The 27928-nt window shown below is 22.6% G+C and overlaps 1 protein-coding gene across 2 annotated transcripts in view; it reads right to left on the bottom strand.

Moving 5' to 3' along the window:
* LOC134829744 (fibronectin type-III domain-containing protein 3A) overlaps positions 1-27928 on the bottom strand; it is a 60948-nt gene that overhangs the window by 23634 nt on the left and 9386 nt on the right. For both annotated transcript variants that reach the window (XM_063842980.1, XM_063842981.1), the window contains exon 2: positions 25809-26750. In XM_063842980.1, coding sequence (XP_063699050.1) covers positions 25809-26550 — 742 coding nt within the window. In that variant the 5' untranslated portion in view covers positions 26551-26750. The remainder of the gene's footprint in view (positions 1-25808; positions 26751-27928) is intronic.

Raw genomic sequence — 27928 nt, forward strand, 5'->3', positions numbered from 1 at the left:
TTATATTTGTGATTATTGTTTGTGTTTGCAGTAATAGGTTTTTGCTGAGATTATATTTGGATTATGGATTATTCAGTGATTTTCGTGGAATTTGTATTTAAATTGAGTGAAAATTAGAGAATTATTATAAGAATAAAATATTTTGAATTTAATTTTAAATTAAATATTTTAAAATTATTTATTTTTAAAATAAATCAAAAATTTGAATTTAATAAAAAAAAATATAATTTTTTTTTAAACAAAAATTATTAAATTAAAAAATATTAAAATATAGTAAATAAAAATTTTTAAATTCATTGATATTTTTACATAATTTTTAAGATTTTCAAAAAAAAAATTTTTAAATAATTAAAAATAATAAACTTTAGAAAATTAATTTATTAATATTAAGAAATAGTTTTTCTCAAGCAAATGTCATCAAATTTTAGTTTTATTGTTTTTTAACATTATAAAAATTAAAAATATAGGTATGCTTAAGAATTTCAAAAATTTCATAATAAAAAAAATATTTTTTTTTATTTTATTATTTAATACAATTTTTCATTATTTTTATTTTTATAAAATTAAAAAAATATTTTATATTAATTTTTATAATTTTTCCATAAAAATATCTCAAATAATAAATTCGTTCTTAAATTTATTAATTTTCAGGTATAATTAATTTTAAGCAAAAATTATAAAATTTTAGTATTTAATATTATTTTCATATTTTAAAAAATAAGATATTTACTTAGAATTTATAATATAATTAAAATTTTTTTTTTATTTTTTTTTATTATTATTAATTTTAATTTAATTATTTTAAGTTAATTATTAATTATTTTTTTATTTTTAAAATATTATATTAAATAAAACTTTATTAAAAATTTGAAATATTATTTTATTTAAAATTATTTTAAATATTTTTTTTAATTTTTAACATAATGTTTTTAAATATTTCATAAAAAAAAATAAAAGAATATTTTTTTAATTATTTAATTTTAAAAAAAATATATTTCAAATTCAAAAGTAATTATTTTATAAACATATATCATATAAAACTCAAACAATTTTGACAATTTTCACAAAATTTACTTTAAATTGTTTGCTAAGCGGTTCACCAAATACCGGTTAAACGCGAACAAACAAACAAATTATCACGAAAACGACGACAAATCTACACACGCGGCTTCAAACATCTCATTAAATTATTCATATTTCAAATCATTATCGCACGCATTGCACACAACGACACACACAGAACATGTCGAAAGAATCATAGTTCATTAGCAGTTGATAAATAAAGCCATGATGTAGAATGATTGAAAGCACTTGAGAAATACAATGTGTGTACTTTGCAATTGTTTCGTATAAATAATTCATTAATAAAATATAAAGCATAATCACCATAACAAAAATGACATAGTTTGACGATTATTCTATCATGATAATAAGTGTCTCGCCGCACATTGAAATTGTGACATTTTTATTGATTTATTATGAATAAATATATATATCCGTGAGTCGATTGTTGTGTGGATCGATTCCAAGAGCGAATGCGATTTTTTTTTTGAGTCACTTCCAAGATTTCAAATCGGTTACATGGGCAAACCAACAATAAATCACACGAACGAATGCAATTTTTTGTATTTTTTTTTTCATTTTAAAGCAAACCATGAATTAACCGAGGCAAGCAGGCAGCAGCAACAATCACTCATTAGGCAATTCTTTTGTGCCTCTGCAGTTTGCAATCAAACAGTATAATAATAATGAGTAACTTTAAATATATGGTTATAAATAAATAAAACACAAATTAGCTTCAGAGTAGAGTCGAGTTTGTGAACGAGGAGCAAATTATATGAGGGTACACACAGTTTTTTTTCTAATGCATTTTCCGGAAGAATTTTTCTGTTTAGAGGAATTTTAATGGTTGTCTGTTTTAGCTTTAAAATTAATTTAGGGATATCTTGTAAAAATAAATTTTCATGTATCAAGCCCAAAATTAGCTAAAATTGTTAATTACGTTAAAAAAAACATTTTTTGTTCTGTGAAGGATTAAGAAAAAATGAATACATATTTGATGTTCAAAAGTCTTAAAAGAAGAATTTTTTTATATATAAATTTTTAAGAATTTTCGAAATTTAAAAATATTGACTTGAAATTTGACATTTTTCAAAAATTTGTCATTTTTGATCATTTCTGATAGTTTGTTTTCAATAAAAATCAAACAAATCTAGTTTAATACCGCATTTTTTCTTCGAAATGCGGTAAAAATTTTGAGTGAAAGCAGTTTTGTAACTTTGAAAGCAGTTTTATATAATTTGAGGGTATGCAATGTACATTACATTACATATTTTCAATTTTTCATTATTTTCCAATTTTTTTTTTAATTTTCAATCAAACAGAAACCTTCTATGAGTTACAATAAACATTTTATACAAGGCCTTGAAGAAATTTTTCAAACAAAATTTTGAGTTATTGCATTTCAAAATTTGTATGAAATTTCATTTTCTTCATTTTATTAAGAAAAAAATTATTTTAAATTATTAAAACCAAAATTAAAAAAATAATTGAAAAAAAAAATTATTGATAATTCTAAAAATAAAAATTTGCAATCTTTTTCAATTAAAATTTTGAAAATTTCAAGTATTTGACGAAATGCGCTCTCGTAATTCGCTAAACTAAAAAGTCTCAATTCTCGTTAATTTTTATAATAATAGTAATAAAATGGTGACGATGATCTCTCTTTCCAGTCGTCTAGCTCGTCGTTTCCATTGTCGTGCACTTACTTAACAATGCAACCCAGTTCGATGATGAAACGACGATGATCGTGTCAGGGTATGTATAATTAAATATAACGGTTAATAAAACCAAATTTGCCAACTATTTCGATTCGGCATGGAACGAAACACAAAATTATTCGTATCGTGCAACGTGACTCATCTTCAAAAGCGCAAAAGCCACAAAATCAAAAGATTTCTCCGAAAAAAAAAACTCGTAAAAAAGATAAAATGCAGTTGAGCAGGTACGACAAAACAAACAAATATCTAAGCTGTCACTTGCAGTTGTTTTCACCATAATATTACGACAAAACTGAAAAAAACCACCGATCTGCATGAAATACGAACGATTCGACTCTCTGAAGAATGCAATTTCGAACGAATGATGTTCATGTTGTTGTTGATGATGATGATGAAAAAAAGAAGAACTAGCTACCTACTTTACAAACATACTTTCACAAAAATGCAATTTAATGCTATGTTTACACAACTACTCAACGATGCGAGTTCGTTCGGTAAAAAGAAGCTTTGTCTTGATTGAATTTTTAAGTTTTTTTTTTTTCAAATTTTGACTCAGACAAGAAATTGTAGGTACTTGAAGCGACATCTATATCGAAAAATGCTCAATAAAACGTACATTTACTGCAAATTTCGCGTTACTTGTACACGAAATCTATTTCTTTTCTTCGCTCATTTGATTTAATCATGTTTTATTACATATTCACGTCGCTTTGTACGTTTCATACATAAACATATATAATACAAAATTATATATTATATATGTTATATGTATATGAAAAAGAGACAGGTACACGCAATGAATATCGAGTACGTGCAAAACTTTGTGTCGCGATGATGTACTCTTATTCACGTATGCATAAAAAAATAAGAAACATAAGAAAACATAATGTTGTTATTATTATTATTATTTTTGTACACAAAAGAGATATAGGTACAAATATTGCAAAAAAAAAAAACAACATACCAATTCGTACAAAAATAATAATAATATGAGAGTAACGGGATCTCTTTAGTCGTGTACTGTACCAACAATCATCATCATCATGATTTTTTTTTAGGTAACTACTGTTGCTTTTTGCGTCTTTCGGAAAAATATATATGAATGAAATTTTATATTTAAATTTATAATTTTATTACTTTTATAACATCATTAATTTTATTTTGCATATAATTTTAAAATAAATGATAAATATTAATTTTTTTTATTTTTAAATAAAAAGCAAAATAAAAAAAAATTTAATAGTTTTTTCATACAAAATGATAAAATTTTAACAATTTTTTAGCATGAAATATTTTTTTTTATGTTTTTACAACTTTAGTGAGATTGGCTAATTTAAAAAATTTAAAATTCAATTTCGTAAAAAATAACAGTCAAAAACTTTTGAAAAATATATTCAGTAATTTTATGAAAAATATTTTAAAATATGTTAAAATATAGTTTTTAAATCAAAAATTAATAAAAATTGAAAATTTTGTAAAATAAATTCTTAAAAATTTTTTGAAAAATTATAAAAATACACCAAAAAACGGTAATTTTTAATGAAATTATTAATTCTTTTTATATTATTTTGCATTTAATTTAGAAGATAATGAAAAATATATATTTTATGAATAATCTTGTTTTTTTAAATTTTATTTATTTAATTATTTTTTTTAATTGTATATTTTTTTGAGAATTTTTTGAATAAATAAATAAAAAAAAATGTAAATAAAAAAAAATAAAATTTTAAACCCCTTAATTTAAACATATATATTTATCATATATGTATGTTATATAAATGTATAATAATAATAATAATTTTATACAAAAAAAAAATAAAATAAACATAAATAGAACAGGTTTCCTTTGAAATCCAGTAGTAAATAAAAAAATGATATTTATCTTTTCACAATAATGAAATAATCATCAAAGTTAACTTTGGAGTTCCGTTAAAACAAAACAAAACAATATAAAATAAAATATTTTATTTTAGATTTCTTTGATGTTAAATATTGTTGATGTTGTAAAAAATAAAAGAATGACCAAGGTCATGTTTTTGTATTATTATTATTATTACTATTGGTATTATATATAAACATATATAATATACAATATACATTAACATTAACATAGCGAATGTTTGTTGTGTCAAATTTACTTTTTTTTCTTTTTTTTTATGTTTTTCTATTATAATCATAACAAAAACACAAGAAAATTGATGAATTACGACCTAATTTTATTTATTTATAAAATAACATTTTTTCTTTTTTGTATAAAAATAAATCTATATGTAAAATAAAACAATGTATTTTTTGCCACATCATCAAAAAAATATTGTAACTTTACCGATATTCATGATTTTTTTTTAAATTATTATATATATAAAAATATATTATATATAATTTTGCGTCTTAAGAAAAAAATTGTTAATAAAAATAACAATATCTTTATTAATGCATCGGTTTCAGTTGTAATAAGTTGTTATTTACTCCGTTAGTTATTAGAGTAAATGTACACGCATTCATTGACACAATTTCTATAAAATAAATTGTTTAGTACATATTTTAGTTTGCTTGTATAACTTGATTTTTTTTTCTCTCTCTGCACATTTTATCATATATAATATCATGTACATGACGAACAAATCGAAAACTGAACAGACATGAGCATTGTTCTGCATGCCAGCATGTTACTGCGCGAGAGATGTGTATTAATCATTTAAAACATGATCTAACTAAAGCGGATGTAATTTAGAGAAAAAAAAACGCACACTTGTAGTTATACGATATATTATATATATAATAATGTACAAATACTTTTTTCAAATTGTTTTTGTTGTTGACTTTGAATGAATGAATGTTGGAGAAAAAAATGCACAACTCTCATTTATTTTTTTTTTTTTTTTTTTTTTGTAAAAAGGGAACAATGTACTAGTAATAATAATAATAATAATCGCTAACAAACAACTTGTACTCAATAAATGCAAAAATTTCACCTTCTTTTGCATGCATTGACTGCACATTTCTCATGATTATCGGATTTCTTATTGGATTGGACTCATTAACTATTTTTTTTGTTCGTTTTGTTTTCTAATAATTTATAATTATTATCATTAATTTTTTTATTTTAATGAATAATAATAAAAAAAATATTTTTTTATATATTATTCTAAAAAAAAACAAAAAAATATACAATAAATGATGACGACAACATTGCAAGTTGTATAATAAACTGCAAAAATTTTTGCCTTTCTAAAATTCAAAATCCGTTTCATTGACTTTATTTCTGCATATGTACGTACAACTAATAACTATTAATGTACAAGCGGAATGTTTGTAACAATTGCTATTTTTGTGTATTTATTTTATATAGATAGTTTATGAGACACAGACTAAACAATGTCTTCTTGTGGTTTTTTTAACGCATTTCGGGGACGTTTCATTTTTATTTATTTATTATTATATTATTTTTTTTTTGTGTATAAGAAATTTTTTGAAAATCACTTTTTTTTATAAAAAAAATATTATTATTATAATAATTCACTATACTCACACTAATTTTGATTATATATATTTTTATTTTATTTTTTTTTATTATAAAATATATTAAACTATTTTTTTTATTTATTTATTATTATTTTTTTTTAATAATAATTAATAATATTATTTAATATAATGATAATAATATAAGTAATATATATATTTTTTATAAAATAACTTTTTAAAAACTGTTTTCACTTTGTATATTTATTTTTTAATTAATGTTTCTTTGCACTTTTATTTCCTTCATTCATTTAATTACTTTTTTCTTCATCCAATATTTTTTATTAATTTATTTCTTTTTCATTCATATGTATCATATACAATTTTTTTTCTATATATGTTCACTTGAATAATAATTTTTCTGTAAAAGTATAACATTTACATTAATATTTTACTTTATACATGATATGATATGATGCGTTGTTATATATCTTGATATTTTATTACACACAAAAATTTCATGTATAGAGAAAAAAAAATCAATTTAATCTAATTTAATTCAAAGTGATACTGGATAATAAATGTATATACGCCACAATTCTTATAAGACTTTTTTTTTCGAAGAGAGACAAACTTTGTATATATTTTGTATTGAATCATTAATAAATGATGATGATGAATCCAGTTCAATCTGAATTAAATTAAAAATAAAATAACAATTCCACTGTATGTATAATAAAGCCGACACGATGTTTTATTTTATTTTATAATTTTTGACTCACTTTAGATTTTTTTTTTGAATAATTCAATTGTTTTTTTTATATATATTTATAATATATGTTATAAAATATATATTTTTTTGTGAAAAAAAGTAAAGAAATAGTTTTAAACAAAAATTTGTGCTAAATCAACAGTACAAATTTATACACAATATATAATAATAATAATAATGTACACGAAGGAGAACTTATATGAAAAACAATAATATTGTATGAAAGTTAAAATCGCACTGCTGATGAAGAAATATGGAATGTTGTTGAATGTTGTTGACGCGACATTATAAAAAAAAACGAAGAGAGACAGCCATACATGGTATACGCGGTACAAATGCGAAAGGGAGTAAGTAAGACAACAACAATCGCATTACTTTATGAATATACAACTTTTAACTACAACATATACAAAAATTAAACATATACAAACGAAAAAGCTGTTGGTACTTAACTTAAGTCTCTCACTCTCTATGACTTTAATAATGATCAAATACATGATGTGGCATTGCACTAACTAACCAACTCTCATACTCTCATGCCAGACCAACTAATACAGTGAAAAATTTAAAGTTCCACGGTTTCGTGTATGTTGCATGTTGAAATAACTTGTTTATAGTGTGTAATGTAAATAAAAACAACGACGCTGGAGGAATGCGTTTGTATTTGAGACTACTGGAGGAATGTTTCGAAAAAGTGTGTAAGAAAAAAAAGGAAAGGATAACTTTTTTAGAACATACCAATCGAATAAGAATCTCTTTGTGTGTATACGAACACGTACAGAAACACGTACGGAACATATGCAACATATCAGCTGGACTCTCAAGGACAGAAAAAAACCTGTCAGTTATTTCTGTGCATTCACTTCTTCGTGCCTGTGGTCTATACGGGAAACTTTTGTCGATACACGAAATAAATTGTAAACAGTGCACGGTTCTTTAAATGCCGCGTAATGTTGATGATGTGGCAGTTACTTTGCGGAGATTTTACTAAAAAACTTTTTTGAAAAGGAATTTTTTTTTTGAAGAAATTGACAGTTCGAAATTTTGACAGATGTCATTTTTTTTTGTTTTTGATGAAATTCGAAATTTAAAACAATTTAAATTTTTTTTCATTTGAAGAAGGATTTGACCTAAAATTGACTTTAAATTGTTTTAAATCTTGTGATTTCATCAAAAACAAAAAAAATGACATCTGTCAAATTTTGAACTGTCAAAAATTTCCTTTTAAGGTAACTAAGATTTGAAACAATTTAAAAATTTTTCTTTTTGGAGCAAGATTTAATCTTAAATTGACTTCATATTGTTTCAAATCTTGAGATTTTATCAAAAATTTCAAATGTCAAAATGACAGCTGTCAATTTTTTTTCTAAAGATTTAAGTATTGAACTTTTTTGACATATTTCTTGGCATTATTTTTAGTTAATTAAATTTTAAATATTAATATGTAAAAAAAAACTCAAAAATCTACATTTAAAAAAAAATGACATCTGTCATCTGGAAATGTCAAATTTATTTTGAAAATATTAATTTAATTTATTTTTTGATAAAACAAAGCAGTAATAAATAAATAAATAATAAATACAAAAACAATATTTGAGACTTAAATAATTTTCAAAAACTTAAAATTTCATTTAAAATATGACAATTGTATGACAGCTGTCAAAATTTTAAAAGAAATTTAACAAAATAATTTTTTATACCATTTTTGAGGCTTCAGAAACTTAAAATTTCATTATTTATTTATTCATAAACATAAAATTTTAGCAAAAAAATCAAATTAAAATTCTTTTGATAAATTTGACAATTTAAGAATGACAGCTGTCAAAATTTTTATTAATATTTTAAAAAAATATTTTTTTAAGCCTAAAAAATGTTCAGAAACTTGAGATTTAATTATTTTTAAACGCTCTTGTTCATCTAAAAAAAAAATAAATAAATAATTTAAAATTCTTTAAAAAATTTTTTTTGACACTTTCAGGATGACAGATGTCAAAATTTTAAAATGTAGATTTTTTAGTATTTTTTTTAAATATTAATATTTTATATATTATTAAATAACTAAAAATTGTTAAAAAATCAAAATCTCAAGTAAGTTTAAATTTTTTCCAACAAAAAATATTCATTGGAATCAACTTTCAAAGAATGTTAATCCTGTTTCTCGAGAATTTATTCAAATTGTTGCATTTTCTCAACGAATTCTCTTCACTTCTTAAGTCTCTCAACTCTTGACGTTGTCCATTTTCAACACACATACACACTTTTCACACTTCCATTTAAATACTTGGTTGTCGTTGTCTGGTTTATATATCGTTCTGTGGCATGGTTAGCATTCATAGAACAAGCCGAACGAAGTGATAAAAACTTTTATTATTATTACAGTCGCTGCCATTGTAAGCGAAGCACAGACAGAATCCCAAGACACCAAAGTGTGTATAATGTCATCTCATCATTTCATCCCGGATTGTGTCTCTTCTTTCTGTAATAAAATTTATCGCCGCTGAGGAAGATATCGAACGCTCAGGATTCAATCCATTAAATATCGAAAGAGAAAAAAACGAAACGAGTGTTGTGGCGAATAAATCAATGGTCGATACTGCTACGAGAGTCTAACGAAACAACATTAAAGCACACAAAGAACATTACACTTCGTATTGGAATCTCACAGAATTGAACGAACGAACGTACAACAGTCCCACTTTCAAAAAGTTACACGTCATTGAAAAATATGCACGTTTTATTGTACAAGTATCAAATTATATACATATATATTGCTTTTTTGTGCTGAATAATTCTAAAGTTAAGACTCAAATTCATTTGAACTGGTTTTGCTGTGAGTTTGAATTTTTTTTTAATAATAATAAAAATAAATTAAACAAAATTTTTGCACATTTTCAACATTTTTCTCAAATTAAAACATTTATTTTAAAAACATTTTTTTTATTTATTTATAATTTTTGTTACTTAATTGCCAGGTCTTTAACCTTTGAACAATTTTTGATTTTTTTTTTTTATTTTTCGACTTGAGCACGAATTTGGCGATAATTAAAGACAATTATAATAAATGTTTGGCAGCTCTTCGATGTTAATTTAAATTTTAATAATAATAATAATCATCATCATTATTATTATAATAATTATTATACATATTTATTATTAAGCTGACACTTGTTGAGCTCATGCTCTGAAATTGCATAATAATCCAAGGACGTTCATTAACTTCACTTCAAGTTGTATAAAAAATTTGTTTATTAAGACTTTGATCGCACAGAAAAAAAATGAATTATCAGCTTAGTTAACATTTTTGTACCAAAAAAAAAATATGTTTGAAGTTAGTTTTGAGACAGTCGTAGTTTGTATACAAAACAACTGCTAAACTAATTGAATATAATGTAATCATTTTATTATATATGATATATATGTGGTACTTGTAGATTCAATTACGTGGGGTATTTTTGTATAAATTTTATATATAAAATTAAATTTAATGAAAAGAAAGACGCAAAAAGTTTTTTTTTGGGTTGAATTCCATTCGAATTTGTGGAAAGTTTTGTAAATAATTTTTTAAAATGTTTGGTAAATATTGGTAATTATTTGAAGTTTTATAAATATTTGTTAAAATTAATTTTTTTTAAATTATTTATTTATTATTTTTTATTAAATATCATAAATAAGTTATATTTTTTTAGTTATATGTTATATAATTAACATTTATTATAACATTATTAATTATTTTAATTTATTAAATATATATTGTTATACTTTTATCAAGTTATACATTTGGTTCTTTAAAATAAAAAATATATTTTTTTTAAATTAATTTATTTTATTTAATAAATATTATTAATATTAAAAAATTATTTATTTAAATAAAAAATAATATAAAAATTTAGTTTTTTATTTATTTGAATGTTTGTTAACATTAATTAATTTATTTTTTTTTTAATATCATAAATAAAATAAATTTTTATTATAAGTGATATAATGTACTTAATAACATTATTAATTATTTTAATTTATTATATATAATTTTTTTATACAAAATATATTTTTTTTATCAAGTTATACATTTGATACTTAAACATATAAAAATATTTATATATGTTATAATCAAACGCAATAAAATAAATTACTTGACAAAAAAAAACTAATTTTTTTTCTACAACATTCCAACTGTCACGTAAAAAATCAGTTAGTTAAGTCAAGCATTGCATGTATGTTTTTTAAATTAAAAAATAAAAAAAAACAGTTAATAAATAATAAAAAAAGACTTGCTCTATTTTCTTCTTTTTTTATTATTTTCCTTTTAATAATGATGATGATGATTTTATTATTTATTTTTTAAAAATATTTCAGAATTTGACGAGAATGAGTCATATTAGTTAATGATAGCATCATTACTAAAACGAGTGTCTGATAACACAATTCAATTGTAAAACAATAATTGTTCTTTCGATAAATAGACAGGCAGCCTTGTAAGTGTCAAGTGTCATATCAAGTAAAAGTGATTTTCTTTACGATTTCTCGTAAATGCAAACGCCTGGTTTTTAACATATATTTTTTTTGTTTAATATTATTTTTTTTTTTCGTGTTAGATATGAATGAAAAACTTTGGCTGACTCAATACCTTGAAAAAAAGTAATCATTAAATGTTGTAGCATACTTATTTCTATGTCTCTAAACAGTCACGCAGCAACAGCCTGCTTCTCTTGCGAGAGATAAAAAAAAACTTAAACCAATGAATTTTTATATATATATTAAATATACGCCATACATTCATTTTATAAAAGTTTTTTTAATCATTACTTTAGTTTTTTTTCTGCACAACAGTCCACAACACGTAAAAAAGCACAATTTTATGCGAAACTTGTGTATGTGAAGTTTTGTGTGTGTGATGTTATAAAACACATTGAAAATAATTTAAATCATTATTATAAAGTTACAGAAAACTTACGAAATTCTTGCGCAAAAATAAAAAAAAAACTTACGAAGCCCAATGCAGTATAGATGTAGGTATGTATGAGACTTGGAGAAGGCAAAAATTGTCAGTGTAACCACAAAAATTTTCGTGCTACGCGAACATTGTTGAATGTGTCGCTGCGGGAAATTTTAATTATTCATATTAAAAAAAATAATTTAAAAAAAATTGATTTTTTAATTTTTTTATATCAAAAATGTGTTTTAAAAATGAAAATTATTTTTTAAAAATATTTTTATTAATTTAAAAAATAAAAATTATTTTTATTTCAACTTATTTGTAACTTTTTTCACATTTGTAAGAAAAATAATTATTATAAAAATTGAAAATGATTTTTTTTTAAAATATTAAAATATTTTTAAATTTAATTAAATTTAAAATTAAATTTTTTTTTTAAACCTTTTTAAACCTTATTTTAAAAAATTTAAATATGTTAAAAAATTTAAAAAAATTTTTAAATAAATTTAAAAAAATAAATTATAAAAAAAAAAAATTTAAAAAAAATCTTTTTTAAAAATTAAAAATGAAAATGATTTTTTTTAAATATCAAAATATTTTTAAATTGTAAAAAAAAAAAAAAAAAAAAAAATAAATAAAATTAATATTTATTAATAATATTAAATTATTATTTAATTAATTTAAATAATAATAAAAATAAAATTTAAATAATTAAAAATTTTTTTTAATTGATTATTTATTTATTTTATTTTAATTTTTTTTTTAATTTTTACTTAATTTTTAATATTTAAATTTTATATTAAATTCAATTTCAACGAAAAATGTTGAAAATAAAAAAAAATAAATAAATTCAAAAGTTTCATTTTCTTTTGTTCGAATTTCCCGCATCTTCCGGAGCAACGTTTGTACAATAAATATGTTCATTTGTATGGAAAAGTTTAATTTTTTGTAAAGTTGTGCATTTGTGTGCCCAAGAAATGCAATAAAATGCAGAGTCTGACTTTTCTTGGGAAACGCACATTTGCAAAGGATGCGGAAAAGGAACAACAGCTGAGCAAAAATTAAAACAAAAATAATAATAATAGGCTTTAGCAATGTGTGTCGAGAGCGCGTTCAGCTATTTATTACTTTTCCTCCATCCATTGTTGATTGTATAAGTGTGGAACGAGCGAAAATATTAAAATCTCAATTGTTTGCAAATCGGTTTATTCACAAAAAAAAAAAAATAAACAAAAAAATAGCAAAACGAGAGTTTCCAAGACAAACAATGGAATGGAGCGAGGAAGAGAGGAGGAGGAGAAAAAGAGAGAAATAGCTAAACAACGAAAAAAAAAACTAACTAGAAGGCAATAAAAGGCTTATGTAAGTCCATTTTGAAAAGTAAGTAAGTGGTTGTGATCAAATTACGAATGGATTGCAGTTGCTTTGGGTGTTAGGTCATTCATAAAAGTTTGTCTCTCGGTCGTTCGTTCGTTCGCTGCATGCACAAAAGATTAGATGTTTCTGGCACATGCGACAAAACGGCAACTGGATCAATGCAAATCTCGTAGTTTTGTATCGGTTTCTTGCGAATTTATAAATAAAATGGCTTTCTTTGCATAATTCGAGTGTTCAAGGATCCGAACGAGAAAGAGGATTAAAGCTGACAAACGTGACTTTTTGCTTTGGCATTTAGAAAGGGATTATTTGCAAACATTTTTTGGGGAGCAGTTGTAGTTTTCCTTGATTTTTATAAATTATTTTTGAGAAGCCTTTGAAAGAAAATTTTAAAAAAAATTATATTTTTCATTTGATTCAAAAAAAAAAAAAAAAAAATAATAATAAATAAATAAATAAAATAAAAAATAAATGAAATTAATAAATTTTATTTTTAATTTTATTTTTAATTTAATTAATTGAAATTAAATTAATTAATTTAATTAAAAAAAATAGATTTTTATTTATTTAATTTATTGAACTAAATTAATAAATTTTATTTTCAAAAAATAAAAAAAAAATATATTTAATTAATTTAATTTTCATAAATAATTTGAAATTAATATTTTTTAATTTTAGATTTAAAAAGTTGTTGAACATTATTTTTTTTTAATTCAAAAAATCATAAAATTAAATATTTTTTTAAATAGCTCAGAAAGATTTGTAGATCAAAATAAATATTTTTTATTTTAAAAAAATTATTTTAAAATTTCTAAAATTTCTGAATATGCAAAAATATATTTTTTTGTAAAAATTCTCAAAAAATTAAAAATTTTTCAAAATAAAATTTAATTTTTAAATTAATTTCTTAATTCAACAAAAAAAAAAATAGTTTAATAAAATTTAATTTAAGAAAATAAAAAAAAATAATTAAATTTTAAATAAAAAATTATTTTTAAAAAATTTAAATTTAGTAGCTTAAAATTTTAATTTTTTTTTTTTTTGATAATTTAAACAAAAAAATTCACAATTTAACAAATAAAACTTTTTATAAAGAGAGTTCGACACGCCATCCAATTTAAACCGAAAGACACACACATAAAGTAAACTCTAACAAAAACTAATCTTTTATAAACTGTTGATAACCTTGAATTGATTTTTTTTATTATTTTATGTTCTATTTTGAAAACTTTTAAAGACATTCGTCGTATCGTATGTCACTCGCTGTGTGTCTCTCGTTGCATGTTATATCACCCGAAATTCACTGAATCAACATTCCTTGCATATAAATTCTCTACTTATATAAATATTTTTGTTTTTCGACAGATCGACAGTGCATTCAAATCAACTTTTTTACCGTTCTAGAGCAAATTACGCAAAAAAAAAAACGAATTTCACGGAAAATTAGGAGGAGTTTTCGCTCTGCAACAACAACAAACTGCCTTTAATAATAATAATAATAACGGAAAAAAAATCGAACTTTCATTGTCTTATTGTTATGTGATTTCAACATTGTGTTTAGCTCTAAAGACTTGAACATGTTATTATTATATTAAATAGAAAAATATATTTAAATGTTCAGGCGAAAAAAAAAAGCTAAAAATTATAGATAGAGCGACCAACAGCACACATATTTGTGGTTGAATAATCATTGAAGCTTTAATTTGAAATCATTGTGCGAATTGGATTGCTGAATTATGTAGAAATCAGAGCTCAGTTCCTCTTTTCATTATATTATTATTGTTCAAAGTTACTTTATTTAATTTTTTTTTTTTTTTTGAGTGAAAGGTTTTTGCAAATTTTTTTTTTCGGTGAATCTACTGTTTGTTGCTTTTTGTGTGGTAGATGCGAACACGACTTCGCTCTTGATTGTGCTTCTTTTGTAGCAAAATAAAAGTCTGTTTACGCTCTATTTACATTATTGGTGAAAAAATTGTGTGTTTCTTTGTTGAAACGGTACATATCTCTCTAATAATTGGGTCAGATGTGGTCGAAAAAAAAATACGAATCTTTTCTTCAAAGCACAAAAATTCGAACTTCAAATAAAAAAAAGTGAAATTATTTGTCTTTTCAGGCGAAAATTATTATTATTATCTTTCATCATCATCTTCTGATTTGTTTAAAATAATTATTATTATTTATTTTTATTTTAAAAAAAAAATTAAATAAAGTGAATGTCTCTTTATTTCTATTTTAAAGAAGAAAAAAAATAATTTTTGAAATAGTGAACTTGAGCGTATTTAAATTAAATTTTAATAAAAAAAATAAAAATTATGTAAAAATTTAAAAAATATTTATCATTATTATTTTTTAAAATATTTACTAAAAATAAATAAATTACAATATATAATAATTACAAAAATATTATTTTTTTAAATATTTTTTAAAATTTATTTTGATTTGTATTAATTTTTTATTTTTTTGTAATTTTTTATTTATATTTTTTTTTTGTTTATTTAGAATAAAATTTCAAATTAATTATTTTTCAATAACTCAATTTTTTAACAGTTGAAAATTTAATTTAAAATTTTTTCTTGAATAATATGAATATTTTTTAAAATATTCAGAACTCGATTCAGAATTATTTTAATTTATTTTCATATAATTATATATATTTTGTTATAAAATTAATTAATGTTCATTATTTAAAATAATTTTTATTATAAATTCAATTGAATTAAATAATTATTTTTTTCTACTATAAAAATTATTTTTTTTAATTGTCATAAAAAAAATTATTTTTGTAATTGTTATATTTTTTACATTTTTTAAAAATGTGAGAATAAAGATTTTTTTTAATTTTTTATTTTTTTTTTTATTTTTTAATTTTTATTTATTATTGTTTTTTATTTTATTTATTTTTTTTACTACAAAAATTATTATTTTAATTATTTTTATTAATTGTCAAAAAATAATTTATTTTTTTAAATGTTATTTTTTCTTTAAATTTTTAAAAAATCTGAGAATTTTTAAAAATATTTTTAAATTTTTTTTATTTACTATTTTTTTATTTTAATATATTTTAAATTTTTATTTATTTTTCATTATTTATTTTTTTTTTTTTTTTAGTAAAATTAAGTTTTTTTTATGAAAATAAAATTTTTCATAAAATTCTTTAAAATTTTTGTAAAAAAAATTAAAACTTAGAAAACAAGTCGACCTTTTTTCGCTATTTCATCTCGACGTCAGCAACTAATCCCTTTTCAATTCATTTTTTATGCCGTGTCATTTTAAATGCATTTAATCATATAATAATAAAAACCTCTAAAAAACACATCAAACGATGAATGGTGTGAATGTTCCATGATGTTTGTTGTTGATGCTGATGCTGATGATGATGATGGTGATGTACAAAACGTTACATTCACTTTTACTTTTGCTCGCTGCTTGTACGTATTTTTCGCTATTATGTGAACAATTTATTCACAAGCAGACACAAGGCTGAATAAGCGAGCATTTGAATAGCGGTTGTTTCGTCGCAGCAGCAGCGGAGAATATGGCCGACCAATTTTTTTTTCTACAAGGATTTATGAATGAAATATTGTAGCCTTTTGTCTTGATTTATTACGATTTTTGCTTGAATTGATGTAAAGATAGCGAGCGAAGTGCAACAAGCGAACAAAAAATTTCTTGTTTTATTTTTTTTTTAATTTCGCAGCAAATTCTGACAATTCGTTGGAAATCCCCATAAGCGCAGAATAAATAAAAATAAATTAAAACCCGATGATCGCTGTAACAATTAATTAATTCACAACGCTCGTACCCTATTGTGACCTTCACTGCAATAAAGCGACGACGACGATATTTCAATTTCCTAAGAATTCGCCAATAATCTGTCTGTTTTTATTATTATTATTAAATATACGGCGCACAACTCAATCATAAGCTGAACGGCACGGAACAGATGATGATGCAACCTTTTTTTATTTCCAGAGACTCAAACTCAAAGTCATCCACAGTTCACTTCAATTTATTTGTTTTTATCAATTTTTTTCAGCAATTCATGGGATTTTTAGAGAGTTTAGAGAAATTTGTGTCCGAAAAAGGGAGTAGCTCGAAGAGGGAGTGCAGTAAATACGAAAAAAATGGAATTCTTGAAAACTTGAAGTTGTGTATCATTTGTAAAAGTATGTAAAGAAGTAAATATTTATAATGGCATGCTGACTCTGTTAGTGTGTCTCTGACTCGACTATCCACGAAGTATATGAAGTACATGCAATTGTGTCGATAGAACTGTGTGCTGCTGCTTTTAAAAAGTATACTGTTTGAAGTTTTTTTTTCTTTTAATGTTGTTTATTTATTTATCTCTCGATTGGAAGGCACAGTGTGTTTAATTGAAAATTATCCAATAATTTTTTTTCATTTTAAAATTTTAATTTTTTTATGATTTTTCGTTTAAAATATTTAAAAATAAAAAAAAATATTAAAAGTTATTAATAAATTAAATAAATATTTGAATGAATTTTTAAAAAATATATTTAAATTAAAAAATTAATATTTTTAATTTAATTATTTATAAAAGTTATTTTTTAGATTTTCGAAAAAAAAAATTATATTGATAATTTTATAAATAAATTAAATGAAGCAAATAAATATTTTTATAAAAAATACTCTTGAAAATTTTTTTTCATTTTTATTTTTTTTAAATTTTATTTAATTAATTGTACAAAAATTAAATAATCAATTTGAGTCAAATTCAATTTTTACTAAAATTTAATTACTGAATTTTAATTGAAATAATATAAAAAAAATTAATTAACTTTATTTACTTTTTTAATTTAATTTAATTTTTTCTTCAATAGTGAATAAAATTATTTTATTATTTTTTTCATAATTTTATATGACAGTTGTGAAATTAAAAAAATGTATAAAAGTTATATTTCATAATTTTTAATCAAAAAAATTTACAAAAAAAAAATTAAGAAAAAATATTTTAAAAACAGAAACTATTTAAATTTTTTAATTTTTGAAAAAACAATTCTTAAGTTTTTTTTTCAATAACTAATTTAAAATTTTATTAATTAATTTTGAATTTTAATTTTATTATTAATTTTTTTTAAAAACTTTTCTTGTTTTAAAGTAGCAAATTCTAAGATCAAAAAATCTTTTTAAAAAATAAATTTTAATATTTATTTATATTTTTTTTAATGAAATGAAATTTTTTCATTTTTTTGAATACTTTATTTTGCATCTTTTGAAGCTCTTTGTTTAATTTTTTATAATTTTTTAAAAATTTTCTTATAATTTTTCTAAAATATTATTTTTTTTTCTTACGAATTATTTTTTAGTAAAAAAAAATTAAAAAAATAATTTTTTAATACTATTTTAAGACATAAATTTATGAAAATTTTAATTAAAACTTTAATTTTGAATCTTTTAAAAATTTTAATCTTCAGAATTTTTGAACTTTGAGAATTCATGCTTAAATAATTTTAATTTTATGAGAAAAATTCTCGTAAAAATATGAAAAAAATGTCTTTTTATCACTTTTTTTACGATCGCCCTGTAGTTAAAAGCCTCAACAGCGCCATACAAGTACTTGCATTGTACGTTATTAGACATCGCTGTGCCAGTACAGAATATGCGGCGGACAGCGAGACTGCCGTACAACAACAAATAATAATAACAACATGTTAGTTTCATATATAGGTTGATAACCTTTTCAAGAATTTCTCTTCGTTGCTTCGTCGTACGAACGAAACGCGCGAGTTGCCGCAGTGTTGGTGCCTCTTTACGTTTGAAAAAGTATAAAATAACAACAGACACACACATACCGATGATTGGGTATCATTATTTTATTATTATTATTGTACATTACAACAACAACGATAAATTCGACCTCATTCATTTTTTTTTCAGCTCCGTACACAAATAATTACTACTTACTGTCTTACTTGCGACTTGGCGATATCTAATTATCGAATATTTCTGCAATGAACGGCAAGCATCATGATTGATTGGTTACATCGCAAGCTCAATCCTTCCGTGAATGAAGTTTTTTTTTTATTTTCTTGCTCAACGACGACGACGACGACGACGGGAATTACTCACGCATAACAACCTGTTGCTTTGACGACTCATTCATGCTCGCGAAGATGTGTCACATAACTGATCTACTAACTGACAGTTATTAAAACTCTATTAAAGTGACAGTTATTTGCTGTCTGAGTCTCTCGGAGATGATGATGCGATGTCTGGCGCGACACTTTTCGACATTTTTTTCGACTTTGTTGACTTTTTGCCAAGAAATCTCGTAAAAACGAGGCGTGTTTGTTTGAATTTTTCATTAACACTGACTGGCATTTACATGAGAAAAAAATTAAAAAAATTCCCAAGAATGACAAAGAATGACGACTTTTGTGCTCGAAACGTGACAATTCATTAATTTTCGGTCTCAGGAGGAAGTCGTTGTCGCATCGCGTTGGACCGATGCACAATTGCAGGTAAATCAACGACGACGCACAGTTACTTCCGACTTTCTCTCCTTCGTCGTTTCTTATTTCGTCGTAATTCATTTTGTTTTTTTTTTTTGCAGTGATCTTCTCTTTCGCTATGAAACTATGAAAAATAGTAGAAAATAATAAAAATAATGATAAATGCAATTTTTCTCGTTTTTTTGTCTCTCTATGAATGAAGTTTCATTCAATTCAAGGCGACGTCATACAGCAAAATAAATGTCTTTTGCGCATCAACAGAAAATCTGCATCGTAAGTACGGATGAGATACGGAAAATACGAGGAATTGGTAGTTTTTTTTTATGAGAATGGACAATGAACAATAATATTATGTTTCTCAGTAGAAAATGAAAGACGTCAGAGATGTTTTGAAGAAAATAAATTTATTGTAAGAAGATAATTTTCTCATGTTTCAAAGGATGACTCAAGGATTTTCAGTTGAAGAGGTCAAATTTTTATTCGAAAAATTAAGGTAAAAGTTTTAAATTTCTTTAATTTTTTTTACTCTCAGAAGTAATAATTTTGGATCATTTTTAAAATTTTTTGCCAATTTTTAATAAATTTTTTTAATTAATTTTTTTTTATAAATTTTTAATATTTTTTTTTTAATTTTTATTTAAATGATTAATTTATAAATTTATTTATAATTTTTTTTAAATTTTTCAAATAAATTTAAATTTTTTTTAAATTTTTTAATAAATTTAAATATTTAAAATAAATTCATTTTTTTTTTTCGTAGAAATTTGATTAAAAATTTATTTTAGCGAGATATTAAAAATAATAATTAAAAAAAGTTGGAGAAAAAATCATAAAATTAAAAAAAAAAAAAAAATAAAGAATTAAATTTTCAATTAATTAATTTAAAAATTATTAAATTTATTTGTTTTTTTTTTAATTTTATAAAATTAATTAATTTAATTAATTAATTAATAAAAAAAAATCTTAAATAAAAAATTATGAAATTTATTTAATATTTTTTTTTAAATTTAATAAATTTTTACTAAAAAGGTAAATAAATTAATTAGTTAAATTAATAAATAAAAAAATAATTAATTAATTTAATTAAATTGAATTAAATTAATTTTTCATAATAATCTCGTAATTTACATAAAATTTTTTAATTGTATTTCTGCAAAAAATATTTTTTTAAATTTATTTGTTTATTTTTGATTTTTTTTTTTTTTAATTTTTATATGTTTTTTTTTTAAAAATAAAAAAAAATTAAATAAACTTCAAATTTTTTGTAAAATTAATTTTTAGTGCAATTAAACTCTAACGTTGAGTTATTAATGAATTTTAAAGCAAAATCTTATATTTTAAATGAATTTTTAAAGAAAATTTGATACTGAGTAATTTTTTAATATTCTAAAAATAAATTAATTTTAGACAATTCAACCTTCAGATGAAAAATTTCATGACTTCATAAAAAAATTCTAATTTTTTTGCCCCCAAATCGTGATAAAAAGCAAAAAATGGGAATTTCCGATGGCAAAACATTGTTTCAAGTCATTCAAACCGTCCTCCAACGAGACATCTCGAGTTCAAAATCTTCCGTTTCCCACTCCTCGTGCTCTTCACAGCAACTTTATAACGCCAAGTGTCTGTCTATTTCGCTCATTCATCACCCACAATGTACTTTGCACAAAAAGCTAATAACGAGACGAAGACGACGAGAGACGACGCGTACAAGTGCAGTTCAAGTGGCAGAAAAATAAATAAATAAATCGTTTTATTATTGTTTCGTTTTTATTCGCAGAACGGCGAGTAATATTTAATAATTTGTAATAGTCGAGCGGATTGACGTACATTTGTGTTTTTGGTACAAATTTTTTTTCTTCCTCTATCGAAGGACAAAAAAAAACTTCTTCAGTAGCTTCTTCGCGAAATAACAAAACAAAAAACGGGACAATCACAGTTTTTTTCTTTTTATCGCCAATGTCTAATGATATACAATTGGCATTTGAAGTATGCTTGTTTTTATTTGAAAAAAGAAGAAAAAATTGCACAGAGAGCGAGACATACATTCGTAACAAACGCAAGTAATAGCTTTTATTATTATTAGCATTATACAGCATAAAATGCGTGTAATTTTTTCTGCAACATTGTCTGATTTGAAAGTTTTTAAGCACCATGTTGCTGCATTTTCCTACTTTTTTTGTGTGCGGTACGTGGCTGTGTGCTCATAAAAATGTTATTATTATTTATATAACAATTTATGACAGTTCGATTACATTATATAAATAACACAACACACACTCGATTGCGATCGAATCGATGTCTGTGCATAAATTCTAGTTCATTGAATCGAATGGAGCTGCAGTGACAAAAAATAATGAAATAGGAAAAGTTTTCGTCAAATTATTATTAGTTAAAGTGCATTTCTTAATTTAATTTTTTTTTTAATTTTTTTTTATTTTTATGGTTTTTTTTTAATTTTTTTTCAATTTAAGTTTGAAATAGAAAATTTTAATTTATAAAAAATAAATTTTAATTTTTTTAATTTGTTTTTAAAAGTTTTTAGTTTTATTTTTGATTTTTTTTAATTTAAAAAATTATTTTATTTTAAAAAAATTCGTTATATTTTATTTCAGATAATTTATAATAAAATAATTAAAAAATAAAATAAATTTTAAAAATTTAATTACTCAATTCAATAAAAACAAAAAAATATTTTTTCAATTAATTTATCTTATTATTTTATTATTAATTATTTTATTAAAAATAAAAATAAATTAATTTAAAAAAAATAATTTTATGTTTTTTATTCAATTAAATTAATTTTAGTGTAATTAATAATTTATTAATTTAATTTATTTTTTAATTAATTTTTTTTTTTTTTGTAAATATTTTTTAAAATATTTCTTTTTGTTCAAATTAATTTATTATTTTTACGTTTCACATTTCTTCGATTAATTTCTTATTTTTTCGATGTTTTTACAAATTGTTTTCAATTAATTTAAATTTTTATTTAATATTTTCTATTAATTATTTTTTTTTAATTTTTTAAAATATTTATTATTTTTAATTTAATTTTTATTTCTAAATTTTTTATAAAAATTTATTTTTTAATGATTTTTTTTAAAATATATTAATCAAATTTTTTTTAATTAAATTAAATTATTTTCATCTAGCCAATTATTAAATATTCTAATATTAATCGAAGAAAAATAAAAATTTTCTAACAGACAATATTTTCGAGCCAAAAAAATATTTTTTTCACAAAAAAATTGAAATGCAGAACTTGTTGTGTGTGATGTAAAGTAATGATGGCGACATATTTATCGACAGTTTGATCGCCATCAACGAGCGTGCGTGCATAAAAGTTCATCAGCAAAAGAAGAGACATAATAATCTGTCATCTATTCGCTTGATGATTTGATTTCCTTTTTTTGTTATTCGTTTATGTGCCATTCATAATAAAAAATATTATTTTTTTTCTCTATTTTTTTCAGAAGGTGAACGATTTTTGCTACAATAATCGAGACAAAGCAAGGGCTGAAGCAGTGACGATTATCTAGCCACATCCGGCGATTCTTCGAAAACTCATTTATTTGCAAATAAATAATAATAATAATCAAATTATGAAAAACACAATGATGGAGCGGCTCGAGCGATGATAGATCGACGAAGGATTGTATGCAAAAAAAAAAACGCATGTCTCCAAATGAGCGGAAAATATTTCATTTTAGTTTCCTGAATTTAGTTTTCTGAATTCTAAGTAGAATCTTTTTTTTGTGTTGTTTAAATAAATAACAAATGCACAAATAATGTGCCTCGTTGCGCACCAGACACATTTTTGACGCAAATAATTAATTTTAATGTTTTTTTCCTCTGCACTTTTTGTGTCTACGTGCGAAAATGTGTTCGAGGCACATTTTGTGCGCCATTCATCATGGTTGTATTTCCAATTTTTAGTAGTGTCTCACGGGAGGTATTTATGCTAATATATTAAATTTTGGGAGACTTTATGAATGAATTTTGTATTAAATTATGTTGCCGTGTTGTCGTCGACGTAGATAAAGTGCAAATGTCACGCCTTATTATGTCGTTTTTTCGCTTTTAATTATGATAAAAAAAAAGAGTCAAAAAAATGTTCAAGTAGTTGGAAAATTGGAATCGCAACCTATTTATTTTTAATTTTTGTTAATTTTCTTTTTTTTATTTATTTAACAGGAGCTGCTGATGACATGATGAGATAATAATTATTATGCAGAGGAAAATTTTATCTGATGAAATGGGCGATGAAAGGACTTCAAATCTATTCCAATTAATTCAAACCAAGCAAAATATTTAAAAAAAAAATTTTTTTCAGCCTGAAATCTCTTAATATTAAGAAATCGCCAATTCGAGACTCAAACCATGAAAAAATCTTTTTAATTCCAATCAAGTTGTGGGATTCTTCTGAAAGTCAATAACAACTTTCATTTCTATCGAATTTTTCCATTATCGATTTTGTGAATTTTTAATTTGCATATTTTATATAATTTTTTTAATGGAATTAGTTAATGTCTTTAAGAATAATTTTCAATTCTAATTCATTCTGAGAATCAGAAATTTTCCGAAAATTCATAATTTTTATTTTTTAAGCGAATATTTTTAATATTTTCATTTTACTGAATTTTGTTAAAAAAAATATTTTTTAATTTTTTATGTGAAATTTTAAACATTTGTATGATTTTTTAATTTTCAAACAAAATCTCTCAAAAAAAAATTTTTTTTGACTTAAAAAAGAATTTCATCTATATTTCAATAGGAAATGTCTTATTTAAGCAAATTTTCTTATTTTTTGTAAAATTTATTTAAATACTGTAACTTCATGATTTTTTATGTAACACGATAAAAAATCGAATTATAAAATTTATTCGGCTAAACTAAATTTCTGAGCGTTTTAAATTTTTTTTTTTCACTTTCTTAGTAACTTCCATATTTTTTTATTTTCATTTATTTTAATTTAATTTAATTTTTTAAATTTTTTTATTTTTATTTATTTATTTTTTTATTTAATTTAAGTTTTTTTTTTTTTTTTAATTTTATTTTATTTCTATTTTATAATACTTTTTTTTTAATTTTAACTCAGTTGCAATTTTTGGCATCACGAATTTGATAAAGTCACTTCATTTTTTTTTCTAAATTTTAAATCAATTTGTCACTTTAAAATTTTTTTTTATCCCTCGATGTTTTTCCTTTTCATTCCAATCACTGCTAAACTCGATTTCACTCTTTTTTTCCATTTCTTGATCCAAACAATGAAAAATTAAAAGACAAGATCCGCGTGTCAACAAGATTCCTTCGCCTTCTCTTTGTTTCCAATAAACGTTAATTACACCCAATTTCCATCAATCTTTATATTCATTATATTTAATTAAATATATTTAAACTTTTATTTTATAAATAAAGCAAAAAAAAAAAAAATCCGCAATAACGCAAGAAAAAAAAAATAAACAATTATAATAATAACAGGTTTCCTTTAAAAACTCATGTATAAAATTATTTAAATTGAGTTAAAGTCCAACAACTTGATTTACTTGAAATTTGTTGCAGCAGCAGCAGCTGTAGTTTGCACGCGGAATTTCGTACCAAAAAGAACAGTTGAAAAATGTTAAAATATATCAAAGCGGTTTTTTGCAGCGTTTTTTTTTCAATTTTTGATTTAACTGCGATAAGCTATAAATTCGTTTTAATTATTACGTAAGATAAATAAATCTTTTTTTTTTCTTCAACAACTTCTACGAGGTTTCCACGAGTATATTGGTATATTAATAATAACGGGGTGAATGAATGAACTTAAACATTTACTTGCATGAAACACGATTTCAATTTTTTTTACTTGATCAGTTTTTTTTTTTGAGTATAAATATAGAAATGTGCAGATACTGCAATAATTGCGTTAAATATTTGCAGGCAATATTGCGAAATAATTATTAATTTTTTTCTGCAATCCACGAGAGAGTCATATGATGTAAAAAAAATCATTTTTTTTTTGTACTTACCTCTCACCACTTCTCGGCTATTCCCGATCTGAAATGTAACCGAAACGCCTTGACTGACGGTGAAAAAGACGACATGTTCCTGCGTCGCTGACGAATTTGACGAGCTTGAAGAAGAATTACTTGTCGATGTAACGGTTTGCGTGCCGTGCGTTGGACACGTCATTTGCCGCTGTTGATTCTGAATTTCCATAATGGACGAGGCACGTTCGAATCCGGGTCCAAAATGGAATGCGGGCTCGACGAGAGCTGCTGTCGACCAAGCTGCCGGTTGAATTTGCAACGGAAGGGCATGATAAATTTGCGGAATTGGGTGAATTCGCTGCTGCAAAATATTCGCGGATGCCTTTATTGGCGAATGATTCCCTTTTAGGTTGTTTTTGTTGCTGCTACTGTTGTTATTATTGTTGTTACTCGCGTTGTTATTGGGCGTTGTGCGTGCTGTGGGCGCTACAACGGCAATCATTGGCGTGCCCGTGGGAGCACTAATTGGCGAAACTGTCGTCACGAGGAGCGTCGGACCTGCTGAACTCACTCCTGGCGGTTCTGCCATCGTTGCGGCGGCGGCGACGACGTTTTGCTGTAAACGACGGGATTTCTTACCGTGTTTGCCGCTCTGAAAATTAAATGGTTGGGAATGTTGCTGAAAGTGTCCTGTTGTTACTGTGGTAACTTTTTGCTGCTGTTGATGCGGATTTTGATAATTTTTCGAATTATCTGGCGAATTCGCCGGTGCTTTAACCATTGAAATATTGTTCGATTTTTTTTCCGGTTTATTTTTAATTTTTTGTCTTTTAACACTTTTATTTTATTATTATTTTTTTTTCACAAAAAATCTAGAATTTTTTTATTAATTTTTTAACAGCACAATTTTTTTATTTATTTATTTTTTTTACACAAAATTTTTATATATATTTTTTTTATTTCGATAACTGTTGAATTAATCTGCAAAAAAAAAAAAGAAAAAAAAAATATTATTAAATTTTATATGTTTTATCGATTAATTATTAAATTATTAAAAATAATTATTAAAATTATTTTATACTTTATTTATTAAATAATTAATTAAAATTTTAATTATTTAATTATTTTTTTTTATTTAATTAAATTATAATTTAATTATAATTTATTTAATTAAATTATTTAATTTAAAATTATTTTATTTTTTTATTAAATAATTATTTAAAATTTTAATTATTTTATTAAAAAATTATTTAAATAATTTTTTATTATTATTATTAAAATATTTTTTTTTTATTTTTTATTATTTAAAAAAATTATTAATTTAATTAATTTTTATTTTTTTTTTAAATTCTTTTAATTTTAAAATATTTTATCAAATTAATAAAATTTTATTATTAATTTTTAAATTATTATTTTTTTTTTGCCAGACTAAATAAAATATTTTTCTGCTTTTATCACTCATTCTCGTTCGATTTTTGTCACAAAACTCGTCAAACAAAAATTTATCGAGCCGATCATCATCAATAAACTCGTAAAAAAATAATAATTGAATTATATTTTACGCACACATTTCTCCCCCCGGACCAAACTGACGTCTATCTATCGCATGAGTTGCCAAAAAATTATTAAATTTTTATGTGCCATTTTATTCGCCTTGAAAAAATTTAGTCTTTCATCCAATTTTTTTTTTTTTGATAAAAATCTCCTAAAATGCGCTCAAATCATTTTCTGACCTAACAATATTTTTTTTGCGAATTACGTAATTCCCTCCATAAAGTAATTGGTTGTTACTTTTTTAACATTAAGTACTTATCTTGCTGGCATTTTTTTTTTTAATACATATTGATTGATTTTAATTATTATTTTTTTATCATACAAGATTTTATCGATTCGCACATCATAGCCTTGAAATAAATTTTTGCTGATGATGATAAGAGCGAAAATATTTATTTTTGGGTTACCGCGGCGCGCAATGTTAACAAAACCCTTGAACGTACGAAAAAATGAAATAAATGGCATAAAAATGAAAGAACAACATTTTTTGTGTTACCCATTTAAATGCTGTGTGAACACAAAAGTGTCGAGAGAAATCCTCCGTTCTTGCCATTTTTCCACTTTTCAATCATTCGTCGTCGTCGGCTAAAACGTAGGCCCACGTA

This window comes from Culicoides brevitarsis, chromosome 2 (assembly GCF_036172545.1).
Source record: "Culicoides brevitarsis isolate CSIRO-B50_1 chromosome 2, AGI_CSIRO_Cbre_v1, whole genome shotgun sequence".
Taxonomy (NCBI): Eukaryota; Metazoa; Arthropoda; class Insecta; order Diptera; family Ceratopogonidae; genus Culicoides; species Culicoides brevitarsis.